Here is a 15,618-nt window from a genome sequence, read left to right as displayed (position 1 = left end):
ACATTTGTTACAGCCCTACCTTTTTAATAACTGACATCACAGAACACATCCCTAGATTCACCTACGTCATGCTTACTAGCAGTTATAAAAATAAAAATATTGCTGCTGGTAAAAAATAAACTGTAAAGTAACTGATTTGCGGAAATACTGTATGAAGAAAATAATGGCTTTTATTAGAAGATTTACTCCAAGAGTAGGTAACTAGAATAACTGGTGGTCATTTTAGCCCAACCCTTGGCAGCCAGGTCACTGCTGAAGATTCTGAGCAATGCTGGCCCCAGCCCTGGCTTGTCCTCCCTTGCAAAGCAGTCTGGATGGCACTGCTCCCCAGTCCCCACAGCTTTCCCACTCCACTGCCCAATACTGCAGTCCTCAAGTATGGGCCTTCCTATAATATGGCGATATGAGACCCCACATCAAAGCCCTTCCCAAAGAAAAGGGAAGCAACTTCCACTGGTTTGCTAGTGCTCACTGAGCCATTTATCTCAGCCCAGACAATTACCACTTGGTCATGTACGGTTTGGTAAATTTATTATGGCTGTTTCCATTCATCGTCTTATCATCCGTTTGCTTGGGAATGGCCTCAAAGAGGCCTTGCTATTCTTCCTAGAGATCAGGGTCAGGCTCACCAGCTTGGGGATCCCCGAATCCACCTTTCTGACTACTCAAAGTTGAGAACGATGTCTGCCTTCCTAGTCAGAAGGAACCACCACTCCTAGGCATGTTTTGAAGATGACAGAAAGCATCCGTGCAGTGATGTTAGTCAACATTACAGCTTTTGGATGCCTCACATCTGCTCTCATTATATTTGCACATCTTATTTTCTTCAGCAGCCCATAACTTCATCTTCCTCGTGGGTAATGCTTTCCTTCTGCAGGCTCACTGGGCTGAGAGTTCCCATATCTTGCCATTAAAAAAAATGAGGCATCAAAGCAGTGGAGTATCTTTTTCATAGCCCACATCTCTAGATCCTCTGACCGAATGATCTGTGGGGGGGATCTTTAATCTTAAGGCACAAATATGGTTTTGAGAAGTCAACATTCAAAAGGGAAAGGAACATCGCAAAGAAGTGGTTATTTTCTTAAATCGTCTGTATCACTGCTCACCATGGTGGATTTCAGCTGTTTGAAATGACTTTAGTAAAAGAGATACTGAAAAGAAGCTTTGCCAGTCAGCGAGCAGTTTAATTCTTAGCAGTGGAAACACATGAGACAGTAAGTACCACCTTCTTTCGCCAGGCCCTTTTTAGCCCTTTACATTTTAACCACATTACAGCTTTCCATATAAAACATATTCCCACAGAACCACAGGGAGAGGTTTCTAATGTGCTGTGAAGGACAACATAACAAAAGTGACTGTTGTTTAAAGAAGAATCTCCCTAAACAACACAGCTACATTAAAAGGCTAATCATCCTCCACACTTCAATAATCTCGTTGAGGACAGAAAATAATTCCAAATGCCCAAATCACTGTTTTTTACACTGTCTGCATGAATATGAAACATTAGACACTACATCCAGTATTTCTAAACAAAGAGAAAGCTCTTTTCATCTGGAGACTGAGAATTTGAACTGGTGATAAACATGAGAAAAAAAATGATATAGCTAGTTTCTATCATTCCACATGAAGGAATAAGCTACCAAAAGGTTTCATTAAATATTTTCATTCCAACACAACTTAGAAATTAAGCTAATTTATCAGAGAGAGGTTCTGTCGCAGTGACATATTTTATTTTATAAATCCATCTAGACTAAAAATAAACTCAATACAATGTTTTAGAAGATTACTGTACCTTGAGGGCACCCAGAAAAATACACAAAGTGGATTTTAAAGATACTTGGTACTGTTTAAAAATATCACATCCATACATTTGAGGATGCAAAATGAGAAACAACTACGTAAAATGAGCAGTGAAAAAAAAAATAGCTTCGTGGAAACAGCTTCAAGCACAAGGATCCTAACTTCTGCACATGCAAGGATCATAAACAGGCTTAGGCGGCACTGATATTTCAGCTCGGTGTAACAAAAGCAAAATCAGAAATCTCTAGTCTTCATTAATGCTAAGAAAAGTTATTTCCCTTTAAAACAACAGCTGAGCGTGGGTAGCTTCAGGGCAGTACCCACCTTTAATATACCATGTTGAAGAGCAAGCAAAGCACACACATATGCAGAACCTCTTCAGTACCAGTGCAAATGAAACCATACTCAAGGAGGCTACATGTAACTTGAATTAACCAAAACTTTACAAGGAATAACAAAATTAGAAGTAAAGTCAAGCCTAACCCTTAGAAACCCTTTCTCAATTTACAAATGCCAGAAAACAACTCAAGTTCACTCAAAAAGAACAGAGCATTAGCAATAAATACGACACACTGTGGTTATTTACTGATTAATAAAAATTTTGAAAGAAACACAGTTATTATGGTTATATGCCTTTGCCCCTTTTAATGCTATGCAAAATGCCATATCCTAACTATAGGCATCGTTAAGATAGCAGTTAATGAATTGTGAGGACAGTGCCTGTTCTCTAGTCATACAGTTGCAACGGGAAAGAAAGGCAAATGAGCATTACCAACAGTGTATGTCTTCAAGAATAGTCTTCTGATTGTGCTATTGTTAAAGGAAGAAAACTTTTTCACTTATTAAACATTACAATTATTTAAAGCCCAAAAGAGATCATTTTGTTAAATGCTAACATAAATACATCTGACTATATAAACTTCAAACACTTCAATCTGAGTTTTCCCAAAGGTGCAATTACTTTGCTTTCTTTCCTAGTAGCCTGGAATGTTTGTGTAATAAGCAATCTAACTGCACTTGACAACTTACCCTTACTTGACCAACAAAAGCATTGGCTTCCTCTTCCTGTACAGACAGGTTTTTTGGTAGAAACATATCAAAAACTGGCCCGTTGTCATTTACATCAGTCACCACGATATTAACTGTAGCAGTTGAAGTCTGCAGAGAAAGATAAAATTATGAATGAACTACCATCTAATTTACAATTTCACATATGATGACTGATCAGCAATTTTATTGCTATGTAGAAGATCCATCCAGTATAGAATCACAGGTGAACAGTTGACTCATTTATTTCTGCATATTTTTGTCAAACAGGAGATGTTATTCATTTGAAGAGCTTATATTTGGCTTAAAAGAAAAGAAAGGAAAAAAGCACATCAGATATGTTTTGCCGAATGTGATATTTTAAGAGTTGCAGGATCTTTAATTTAAAAACCCAAATTCAAGCAATTGGAGAGTGAAATAATTTGCACTGAGGTGAAGCACCTCAGTTTGAGCTTCATGAATTCAAACACTGTGGCATCAAAAAGCATGCCTTTGTTTTATACCCTGTGAATATAACTACAGAAGAGCTGCAGCTAATAATACACGTCTCTGTGGCCTGTGACACAGGTTGAAAACAGAAGGAATGAGCAGTTGTTGTCATCCATCGGGGAAAAGAGAAGCACTTAAGGAAAGAAAACACATTAAGATGGAAATATTACACCAGGAAATCATTACTACGGCAAGAACAGAGAAACACTGGCATAGACAGTGCAAGGATGCTCTATCCCCAAGACCAAAACACATCAGCACTTGCCTTGCCCAGCAGAAGCCATGCTGCTGTGATGGAGCACTGGATGGACATGTCACAGCTGATGCTATTACTTCTGTCCACTGGGCTGCATCAGAATATAAATATAATACAATCTAGAAAAAAAACTTACTCCTGAATGCTTTGGAAGTTTTTTGTACTTGTACTCTTAATCCAAAAATTCCGTTTCTTTTTCAAATCCTCACGTTGTGACTCGTTCCATCCTGAACCTCAGGTTTTCAGAGCAAGAGGGGCAGAACGATTGTTTCATCCTCATTGGCCTTAATTTTGCTATGACGGGCAAAAGGCACGACAAGAATGCTTACTGTTCATTTTAGTTTGCCACTGACACTACAAAGCAGATTTCCTTTTCCTAATCCAATCATCAGAGCTGGATGTAGAACGAGCTTACAATGAAATGAAAGCATTTTTTAAATACGGTATTGTTTCAGGTAGCTGCTGTCCCTAGAGGAGGCAAAACCTATTCCTAAACCCAAATTACTAAGTCCATTTTAACACTCTTTGAAGGCACACTGAAAGCTCTAAAGCTTATCGACATCTCTGGATTTTATCTGAAACATCTGCTGCTGTACCTCCTTCATGCTGAGCTACGGCTTTACAGGTCCATAATAAAAACAGAATTTCACCTCATTTTTATTACAGGGCATGCTCCTTGGTTTGCCACAGAGCAGCACGTACATTGGCACTTGCAAAGGACAACTAATGTACTCAAGACCTACTCACTGTCTTAATAGTATGTGGTCATGCTTTCATTGCTGTGTCACCAGTTCAATCTGATAACTTACTCTCTGCAGGAGCGATCCGGGAACAGGTCAATCTCCTTCACCTTCCAAATCCTCAGCGTTGGCAAGCAGCCCAGTCGCAGGAATTGGAGTCAGCTGTCTTGTTCACACAGCTACAAATCTGCCTGTTGTGCTTGCACGGTGCCCTGTGTGCTACACTGCAGTGCTACCTGTGCCAGCAGACCTCAATACCAGCACAGCAAAGCACAAACCCAACACAAACATAAGTGCACAATGCAGCTCTTCCAGAAAAAGAGTTGTCCTCTAAAGCCATTGCACAACTGCAGAAAACAGAACTGTTCCACAGTAGGCAGCCACCAGTAACTACTTAGTGCATTAAAAGTAACTAAGTGAGGATATTCTGAAATGAACAAACCAAAAAAATGCTTTCAGGCTAGCTTCTTATATTGGCTTATGTTCAGTTGTTTGCTAATTGTTTCTGAAACTGCCATTCCCACGTTCAAGGCATATAAGGAAAATGTACTTCGCAATTCATGCATCACTGTCAACACAAAACACACTCCAGAATGTTTGCTCTGATGATGCACAATGTGCAGTGAGGGTAAATTAATCTTCCTAAGCTTACTCGATTCCACAGAATAGAGAGTAATAAAAACTCTTATATTTAATAAACTGAGACAAATATGGCATGGAAAATATTGGCTTAAGAAACTACTTCTCATTTTGAAAAAATATTTCTTTTCCATCGCAGAGAATTTTAACAGCCTGTGTCTGATAATCTGTGCTATGTTCACTTCTGACAACACTGAATCAACCCACAGCAGCTCTGAGAACAGCTGCCAGAAGACACATTTGCATTTGATAGCTTCTGAAGCAAGTGCTGAAAGCAAAATTACTGTTGTGATTTACTTACAGGTCTCATTTTTGTGCATGCTGTGGGGGTGCTCACATACTTATTTCAGATCAACACACCGACTTGCTATGAGGAACCCTTCCAAGCCCTTTTCCTAAAGGACCAAAATCCAAGCAATCTCTACTCTGGAAGCATGCTATTAATAGCACACCCCTGCAGTATTACTTTGCCTTGAGGAAAAAAAAGGCACTTTTATTCAAGTAATCTTGAAATCCAATCATGATAATATGGGAAATAGACAGCTTACTGAAACGCAGCCTAAGTCTAGAAGGGGTCATTTGAATAAGCACCAAAGTAGACTCAGATTTCAAACAGGACAAGAAGATGGAGACAGCAGGGAAGGTTAAGCTCTGCTCAATACAACTTGGATTTTAAGCTGGATTTTAAGATCCTCTTTAATATCTTTATCAGTGACCTGGAGGAGCACACACAGTCTCAAGTGATGAAAGCACAACCAGCTTCAAGTTTGCAGGTGACACCAAAGACAAAGCTCTTGCTTGTCTTCGCAACGCAGACATGCTGGGAATCTGGTCAGAGCACTCCCTGTGTAAGAACAGGAAGAATCACACTTTTGATGCCTTTATATCCTTAGGTAGAGTTTACCTGACAAACACAGAAAATGAAGCTACCAGCCTGACTTCAGCATATGGAGGGTGAAAGCTTAGTTCCTTGAGTTATTCAGTAGGTTATTCTGTGATGTAGAGTATGACATACTGAAGAAGAGGGATAAAAGAGTTTAACTCAGCTCTAGAAGAAAAAAAAAGAAAGTCTGCAGCATTTCACAAGAAAGAAGAGGAGATAGGAAGAGAGAGATTTGAAATTGTTCCCAACTCTACTGTTACCCACAGGTTTAGTATTTTTCAAACTGTTTGCTTTTCTTAAGCACCCTTCCTTACCTGCTTGCCAGCACTGCCATTGAGCACAGCTCCACTTACCGAGTCTCAAAGTTATACATAAACTAAAAAAAAACAGTATCATTGCGAAGGAGTATTATTTTATTGGGATGCAAATTGGGAAAATTATTTTAAAATATTAAATTTTATGTTCACCCTAAGCATTTAGTTCCCGGGAACTAAAACGAGATCTTGTAATAATACCATTTCACATATATCCTATTTTTTGTATTGGTCACAATTTAGTGAACTATCAGTGCAATGGCAGGATCACCAAGAGAAGCATTCACACTGAGATGCTTTAGTAGCAACAATGCTCCTGTGTACACTGGTAACAACAAAACTGAAAGTGAGGAAAAAAATGGGGAGAACACTCCAGAAGTTTTCTATTTTATCTAAACTCGGGAAATGCGTCTCATCCCACTGATAAAATAATGCCAGGCTTTTAGGTGAAGCAACTGTCAGTTTATTACCTGTATTTCTTTGAGATGCACAGAGAAGCAGTTCTGCCATTAACATCAGAAACTACAATAACCAGAGAATATATATTTTTTTAAATCAACATTTTTATATCCCCATTAGATGGCTCCAAAGTTTTGCTTAAGTTCTCTGCAAGCTGACATGCTGAAATAGCCTTTATTAAACAACTCAAATAAATTAGTGTCTTATTCAAAACTGCAGCATGGAGCACAGTAGTGGTAACATCACAATCATCTGTCCAATGTAAAAAGTTACCAGTAACACAGAAATCACACCGACTAAATACTTGCTGCTTTAAATTTATGGTTAGGGCTAGCTACAAGCTCTTTGTTGCTGGAGGAGAAAATAACAAAGCACGTGCACTGTGGGTCATACCCTTTGCAACAGCAGTCAAGATAACTTCCTTGCACGTCAGCCAGTACAGGAGGGTGCCAGGGCACTGAATGCATGCTTTAGGGATAAGAAGTGTGCCACAGAGAGGATAAAAGTAAGCATACTGAGAAAAGTGTGTTTTGTATGGAGCTTGGTTTCCTGTACTGATAGGGAAGCCTGTAATTTCTTGCCACCGTTCTCAACTGCAAGTGGCTGTGCCTGCCTGAGATCACTCCCAGAGCCATGCAAACTGTGCTTCATTCTCCACACATCTACAGCAACTTCTGCTAAGGGCAGCCTAAAGCAGACAGAAATGAGGATGCTTCTCTCAAGTCATCACATTACTATTTTTAAGTTGGTAATGAAGAGCCTTTAATTCTGAAAAGCCAGCTTTCTTGTCTCATTAGTGGGGGCAAAAAGATAGCTATATGACACATCTCGGAGCCTCAGGATGCAAGAGAAGGAATGTCTCTTCATTTACCACTTCTAGTAGTTCAGAAGTGCTGCAACGCGTCCGGAAGCTACATCTCAGCTCCCATGGCCTGCATATGACAGACTAAACTTAAGGCAGCACTTAGAATCACCAGCAGCATGAAGCAGGATTTCTCCAGCAAAGTTTGTGAGAAATTAACAGAAAACGTGAAGAAAACATGCTTGAAAAAAATCAGCTGCAGCTAGAATCTTTTAACTCTCCCTCTTTATTCTCACTCATGCTATACTGTTGATTACAGTCTTCATAATGAAAGCAGCTAGTACTTCAAATTTCTTACAGAAAAGTTGCTGTGTTTTCCAGAGGATTCTAGAAGGGACAGTAGAACAGAAGCCTCTTCAGAAAGAAGAGCTGGCCCTCTAAACATCACAGCGTATGTTTAATTGCCACTGAAAGTCTTTGCACAAACGTGGCTTATTCCCTGCAGTAACCATACAGAGATCTAACTCACAACTGGTTCTGCCAATGTGTGCTCCTCGTGCAAGTACCAAGATAATGCAGTTACAGAGACACATTAAAAAACACCTTGACTCTTCTACAAAATATTTGTTGGATGTGGTTTGGAAAGCAGCGTTGAAGTTATTACCAGAAATTCAAGCAGAGGAAAAAGTGCTACAGCTTCGTACCAGCTCTTCCCATTTATTATGGAAGCAAACAGTGCTTGCTTCTCTTTCATATTAACTGTAAGTCACACAAGAGACCAGTGGCTGCAATTTATAGCTTTTTTAGGTCCAAGAAAGTAGTCCCTACATATATCATTCTTCCCTAAGCAATAAATGCATCATTTACATAGCCTGCACAAATATCTCTCTCATCCTAAGTACACCAGATCCTGAGAAATGTTACAGATGATAAATTTGAAGATTTCACTTGTGACTTATTTGTATGCTGCCATTTAAATCAAGATTGGGAATTGCTGAAAACATTCTTTGCCTTGGAGAGGAAGTATTCTCAACTCTGAAGTCAAGCAAGTTCATTAACGTAGACAAACTCTAAGGCAAACGCTACCATCTCTAGATTTAACTAGTTTGCAAATAATAAGATCTGAGTTAAAGCCCAGGGCTTTATCTGATTAAAAACAAGCTGTAAATAATGCTTCTGATCTACATAACAGGAATTATCTATGTTTTTCAGGAGAACAACACTAAGGATATCTGATGTCTGAAATAACACCTACTCTTTACAAAGCACGAGAAATGGCTACTCAGATCTGATGCTACTGGAAGCAAAAAAGGACCAGCATAAAACACACGTGAATGGCATACCAGAAAAACTGCTGTGGTGTCCTTGTGCAGTGCTTCAGGAGAGTGGCAGCCTGAAGAACGACATTGCTATCAGGAGTCCAAAAATTACTGGTAAAGGAGGATGGAAAGCTAGAAAAAGGGATGGGTAAATATGCAGAAGTGGTTATGGCCTCGTTCACTAACCTGTTTGTGTGCACAGAAGTTGTATAAACACAACAAACAACATCCACCAGGCCACGAGGAAGGGGGAACATGCTGCTCTTTGCGGTCTGCTCTTATCAGCAAGCTGTGAGCCCCAGTTATTTTCAGACCTTGTTTCCTTCCAGTATACGGTATGAGAACTTTACAAGCAACATCTACTGACTCTCTACATGCCTCTCCGAGTTATACAGACGAAATGCCTAGATGGACTGGAAGAAATTTAGGAGACAGAACGGACTGAGGCTGCAAACAAGGCTGCAGCTTGTCAATGGTAACAATGAAGAAAAAAGATCAGAAAAAGCCTGGGAAGAAGGCAGAGAGAAACGTTGTATAACAGAAAAGAAGAAAATCCCTAAAGCAAACCCCTCTAAACTAAGAACTCACATAGCCAAAGAGAAATCACAGGGTGTGAGAACTTCCATAGGCAAGGAAGAGAAACCCACATGCACTCAAGAAGCACCCTGGCAAAAGGATGGCACTGGTGGGACAGTCTCCAGCCACTGATAGTGGAGTCAGAGCTCCAACCTTCCATGTCTATTTGCAGAGCAGCAAGTGTACTTTATCTCTTCACAATGATTATTTAAGTCACCTCTTCCCTGCATTTGAAATGAAAGCCTTTATGGGGAATACCACCCATGTAAGGGAAGCAGACAAGTGGTACAAACACTGGATGTTTGGGAGCCTTCCAAATCTCACTTTAATATATGACAGCTGGTGTGAAAAAAGCAAGCTCGTGGGCAGAGAAAACCCTTCTCTCCTAAAGAGGAAGTCTTGCTAGGCACCTTTCTCACTTCTAAATGGAAAATTACACAACAGATAAAAAGCAAGTTAAGGCTTTCTGATATGATGCACGTAACTTTTCAGGAAAACAGTCATTTTTTGTTAGCTACCACTTATACAGTTAACATTAACATCATTTCAAGGGGGTTTATTCAGGCAAGGAAGCACAGTATTGTTCCTTTTCATGAATTTAAGAAATATTAATTTCCACTGCACCAAAAGATCTCACTAAATGTGCCACATCAAGGTAATTCTAAAGTTCTACAGTACAGAGTCCTTTTTTTTTTTTCTGGTCCCACTTTACTGATTACAGAAAGGTCAGCTAAGCAGAAACGTTTTAAAACACAAACCTTTGCATATATAAAATCTCTTCAATATTTACTGTAAGACCTGCGCATCCTTTACTCTTAATGGACGAGGGAACTGGTATAAAGCATATACAGATAATATTCACAGCACTAACAGAAAATTTACTGTAATTAATTAACACCCTGTATGCTATTCAAGTGGTAAATCCTTGCCTAAATTACCTTGATCTAAAGCTACCTGTTGGTTCCAGGCAATGTAATTAATCCAAATGTCAAGGGAGATGGATGCTCTAAATAATTAGCGATCCTCTTTGATGACTGAAATATCAAAGCGCGTCTTTCATCAAACACACACTGCACTGAAATAAAACTATTTATGTTTCCCTCAGTGACTGAATGCCCACCTGAAATGCTGCACTGCTCTGGCCAAGGAAAAGAAGCAGAAAGGTAGAATAGTGAATGGTGTCTGTGCCAACACCAGAGCACCCCGAGGCCCTGGCAGCACACTTTTAGGATAAGCTGCTCTACCACATCTTTGCCTAGCATCTAGGACACAACAACTTTTATTCCATTTTTGTTAACAACAGCCTGTGGTAATGATTTAACTATACCATTAGATGTGCAAACAGTTTCTACTAATGGTTGGTCTTTCAGATGGCACTGCTGTGGCAAAGAGACTACCCTGACTGCCCAGGAGCACCATGCTTCTGCATGCTGTAGCCAGCAGCACGTTCTTTAAGCTTCTCAGTTCTAAGCCTCACCAGTCTGATTTCAGCTCCTGTACGGACTACAGTGCAAATCTATGGATGCTTAAGCCACAGCTGAAAGTTCAATATTCTGGCACTTCACGCTTATTAATCAGCACCGGATACTCAGAACCACAACCACAAAACACAAAGACGACTTAAAACGTCTTCCAAAATGCCTATTCAACAACTTGGAAAGAAAAGATGGACAACAGGTTCTTCTGGACTTCCAAAATAGATTAGTGATCTGGTGGCTAAGATACACTGTGGGAAAACAGGACAAGCAAAGCTGAGTCTTCTGTGACTTACAGGAGAATCTGACCAACGAATGAATGGGATGCAATGTAAGCACACCACATTAACAGCTCCTGACTGCCTTTGTGAACAAGGCACCCAGGACTTGAGTAGTCAAAATGAAGCAGGGGGGTATAGTGCTGAGTGTTTTCATGGCTGGCCGTTTGTATTTGGAGGTTTAAAATCTGCTCAAATCATACAGTACACAGTAAAACAACAGTGGAGCTTCCTGTACTATACATAAACGAGTCAACACACAAGCTCATCCGAGCCAAAAATAAAGAGCATGGAAAACTTCTCCTTTCTTCAACCAAAAGTCCTGTCCTATTTCTAGCTACTCCATGAAATGTGAAGAAATAAATTCTTGCCTTGAATTCCCATCCAAGCACGCCACAGGTTGGTAAAATTGAGTTTAACATTCTTTTCATTCACCTGACATTCTCCTGCCCATCTACAGCTTTGCCCTATTGCTAAGGAAAAAAAAATATATATTTTTTTCCTGACTACTCAGCTAATGCATCCTTAATTGTTCATCAGACTGTAACGTTAACGGTGAGAGGTGGCAGGCTGTGTATTCCAAGGTCAGAGAAAAACCAGCCTGTTAATGCTCTAGGTTATCAATCAGAGCAACAATAACTTAGGAAGCACAGTTCAGCATTTTAAACAATCCAGAGCGTTACAAGGTATGTAAAGTGATGAAATGGTGTCAGCCAGGCCACATGGCTAAATGGAAAGTCATCTCGCTTCGTGGAGGCATAAGTAATTCTGATGGAACAAGCAGTCCCTGGAAGTCAGAAGGTGGTGTGTGAGGACAGGAGCGTCACCAAACAGAATTGAACAGCTAAATAAACATTGGGGCTTAGAATACAGAAACCTCAGCTACTTAGTGGTGTAACAACATAGTTAAAAGTCTCTTAGAACCTTTATTAATGAGATAGAAAAAGAATCATTGAAAAAGAAAAAAAAACAACAATTAAAAAACCAAAACTGTAAGGTGTGCAAAGCAGAGGCTTTTCCAGTGCAAAACTGCATTCAGACAGATGGCAAAAGGAGTTAGTTTGGAGAATGTGGGAGTCAAACAGGAAACTGAAACCAGTTCTTCAATCAGTGATCATTTTCTTGTAGGCATTAACTGAAATTTTCAATACAGAGGATCTTGATGACAAGCTGCAGGTGAATTAGTCTGGAGAGCATGAGTTCTGTAGTTACAGCAATCTTTCTCCTAAGGAGACACCACGGTTTTTATGCTTTAACCTAATTAAGAAGAAAAGGTCCTCCATGAAATTACACCGACATGTAAACAAGCATCAATATTATTAATGAGAACAGTCTGCCATGTTATCAATTTGCAAATTTACATGAATGCCCTGACCTGGAGTGACCTGTCTAATAGGTGGATAGAAAACAGGCTGACTGGCAGAGCTCAGAGCTGGAGAGAATCCAGCGGAGGGCTATCAATACGATGTAGGATTGGAGCATCTCCCTTCGTGGAGGCATAAGATTCCCTCATAATCCTTGTGAGGGAAGGCTGAGAGCCCTGGTGATGTTCAGCCTGGAGAGGAGAAGACTGAGAGGGGATCTTACAATGCTTATCAATATCTAATGGGTAGGAATCAAGTGAATGGGGACATACTCTTCAGTGGTGTCCAGAAACAGGATTAGAGACAAAGGACACAAACTGAACACAGGAAGCTCCATCTGAACATGAGGAAATACTACTGCGAGGGTGACAGAGCCCTGGAACAGGCTGCCCAGGGAGGTTGTGGAGTCTCCTTCTCTGGAGATATTCAAAACCCACCTGAATGGGTTTTTCCTGAGTAACCTATTGTAGGGAACCTGCTATAGCAGGGATTTGGACTAGATGCTGGAGACCAAACACTTGTGCAGAGACACAAGGAAACCTTGCAAATTAGTCAAACATGCTGCTGCCTGGCATGGAAGAAAGCACGGATTTAATTGGCTGAGCTGCCCTATATCAACTATTTATTAATCAAGAACAGAGGGACTTTTACAGCTTAATTTTTGGTACTGGCCCGGTGGGTGGCAAATCCAGCTAACTGTTCATCCTTTTGTGCAGTATCAGCAGAATCGTAGTATGCAAGAGAAATTAAGCCAGCTTGTAAAGTAAGCCATATTGCAGGACAATTTTAAGAGTCTAACTGCCCCTGCCACCAACAGAAAATATCTTAAAAAACAGAAGCAGCTATAACTCAGGTAAGAGACCCCAAACCAAGCAACAGAAAAGAGAAGACACGAGCTAAAAGAGTGCGACCACATTACACTGTAAGAGCAATTAACACAACACACACTGTGCAGATACAAAACTAATAGAAACAAAACAAAACAAACAAAAAAAAACCCAACACATGGTATTGAGGGAGGAAAGCGGATAAGGAGATGGCAGGGAAGTGAACACAACACAGCTCTGTGTGTCAAGAACACACAATACCCAAGAGTTCAGTGACCGACTGCTGCTTTGCTCAGCCTCCTGCTTGTCAGATGGCTGCTATACTAGTCAAGAATTTATGCTTTTTGAGAAATGATGAGCTTTATGCTAGCACTGAGAAATCACTAATATCCTCCACTGATGTCATAACACTTCTTCGGGTGGTAATTATTAGGGAACCCCAAACACTGACTTCTCTGGCCTTCAATAGCTTTTCTATGCATGGAATGGTACTTCAGCAGCATAACATAGCCCAAAACCAAAAGCAATTTCTTTGTTTACATTGACACATTTCACAGCTGGAACTTTAAGATGAAAGCAAATAAACTCATAGCTATCAAGACCATTCTTGATAACAGTTCACAAGTAACAAAACCAAAAACGTTAAGATGAAGTACTGAGGAGAGCTGTAGCCAGCTTTTTAATGGAAAAAGAGCAGGCTCTGTTACGGTTACTCCATATCACCATGGAAAAATATAATGGCTCTAAAAGCTTTATAAATACTTCGAGGAAAAAGAATCTAAGCAACTACTGAGAAGGAAGGCAAATCTTTGTAAATGGAAGTAGCTCAAGCAGGGAGAAGCAGCATGCCAAAGAAATAACACACAAGATTTTCCTTCTGCAGCAGTCAAGACAGGGTGAACAAGGGTCCAAACACAGGGGATTTCTTGATGGCTTCTGAACAAACTGGCAAAGATTTTTCTGTTTCAACATTAAAGCTGAACACGGGCTTCTGGAATAGCCCAGGTAACGTAGATGTATTATTTTACATCTTTCGTATAAAGAGTAATTTTAAGGTCACATACTTAGAGACTTCTCCACCTATGCTATTATTCCATGGCATGAGTCCACTGCAGAATGGCTGCACTGCATTTATCTTGCATGACCTCGCTACAGAACATTCCCCACGCTGACACTGCTGCAGACTTCTAGATACTGCAAGCAGACCGCATGAAGTGTCGGGCTACACATTGTAACAGCTCAATTCTTAATCTTTCAGAGGAAACTCACCCCATCTGGTCTGCCATCCGAGGCTGTAACGATCAGAATGTAGCGATCAGTGCTTTCTCTGTCCAAGGGCTTTTCTAAGGCTAGCAGTCCAGAACTAGTAACAAAACAGAAACATGAAACATTATCAAAACGACATTTTTTAAATTTCTATGAGCACTTTTGTTCCACTACTTTGCCATACACGACTTTTTCTCCTTGAGCAAGTTAATAAGCTCTAAAGGCTTTATTACAACTGAAAGCACGCTCTGTATAGGTAAAGGCTAATAAAAAATGATGAGCAAATTTCTTTGCTTTCTGCTTCAATACATGTGTAATTCAGGACTAAAATAGCAACACAGTCATATATAGGATTACAGATAGATAGTCCTACAAAGGGCTCAAATTTGTTAGGAGACCGCAGTGCTATAGTAAATGAGAGAGAACCACAAGCAGTTTATCAATCACAGAGGAGTCCCAATAGCACTGACAGGATTACAGCACTAAACTTTGGGAATACGACACGGTGGTTATAAATATGAATCTCCTTAGAGTTTTATAGGAAAAGTCTACTTACTTGCATGTTGCATAACTGCAATAAAGTGCTGCTACGAGCTAGTGCTCTTTCAGTGCAAGCACAAGATTTACTATATTCCCTAATAATAAAGTATTAACACAGGCACGGATGTTGTGGAGAATAAATCATTATATTGTTACTACTGATGCTCATTTATGAAGAGAAAGTGATGAAAGGCTATTTGGAGGCCATGAACACAAGGGATGAAATAAGCAATGAATTAAAGCGCTGCTTCAAAGGTGGGGCAAATTCCTGTAAATCTGCATTAAGCAACATGGGCTTCATCTCTAGGATGTACTGATTTCCTCCCGCAGAATTCTGAAAGCTATCTCTGAGGTTCCCTAGAGCAAGACAGGGACAGCATTCTATTGTGGACCCATGTGTTCTGAATTAGGAAGATGAGAAATGCTTTGCTGAGTTGGCAGTCCTGTCCAAGCAAGCTAAGCTCAACTCAGCCTTCCCGGCACAACTGACCCTCCCACCACCAGTGCTAATGCCAGGCTTTTTGTTTACTGGTTTTTGGTGTCT

General features: G+C 40.1%; 1 protein-coding gene across 9 annotated transcripts in view; it reads right to left on the bottom strand.

Moving 5' to 3' along the window:
* Nucleotides 1-15,618, bottom strand: part of PCDH15 (protocadherin related 15) — a 682,309-nt gene that overhangs the window by 123,294 nt on the left and 543,397 nt on the right. For all 9 annotated transcript variants that reach the window (XM_085229238.1, XM_085229233.1, XM_085229230.1 and 6 more), the window contains 2 exons: nt 14,538-14,631; nt 2,830-2,958 (listed from right to left, as the gene is read on the bottom strand). In XM_085229238.1, coding sequence (XP_085085364.1) covers nt 2,830-2,958; nt 14,538-14,631 — 223 coding nt within the window. The remainder of the gene's footprint in view (nt 1-2,829; nt 2,959-14,537; nt 14,632-15,618) is intronic.

Source organism: Meleagris gallopavo, chromosome 8, assembly GCF_905368555.1.
Source record: "Meleagris gallopavo chromosome 8, MGAL_WU_HG_1.1, whole genome shotgun sequence".
Lineage (NCBI taxonomy): Eukaryota > Metazoa > Chordata > Aves > Galliformes > Phasianidae > Meleagris > Meleagris gallopavo.
Note: the sequence above shows the minus strand (reverse complement) of the source record. Positions and strands in the feature narration are given on the sequence as shown.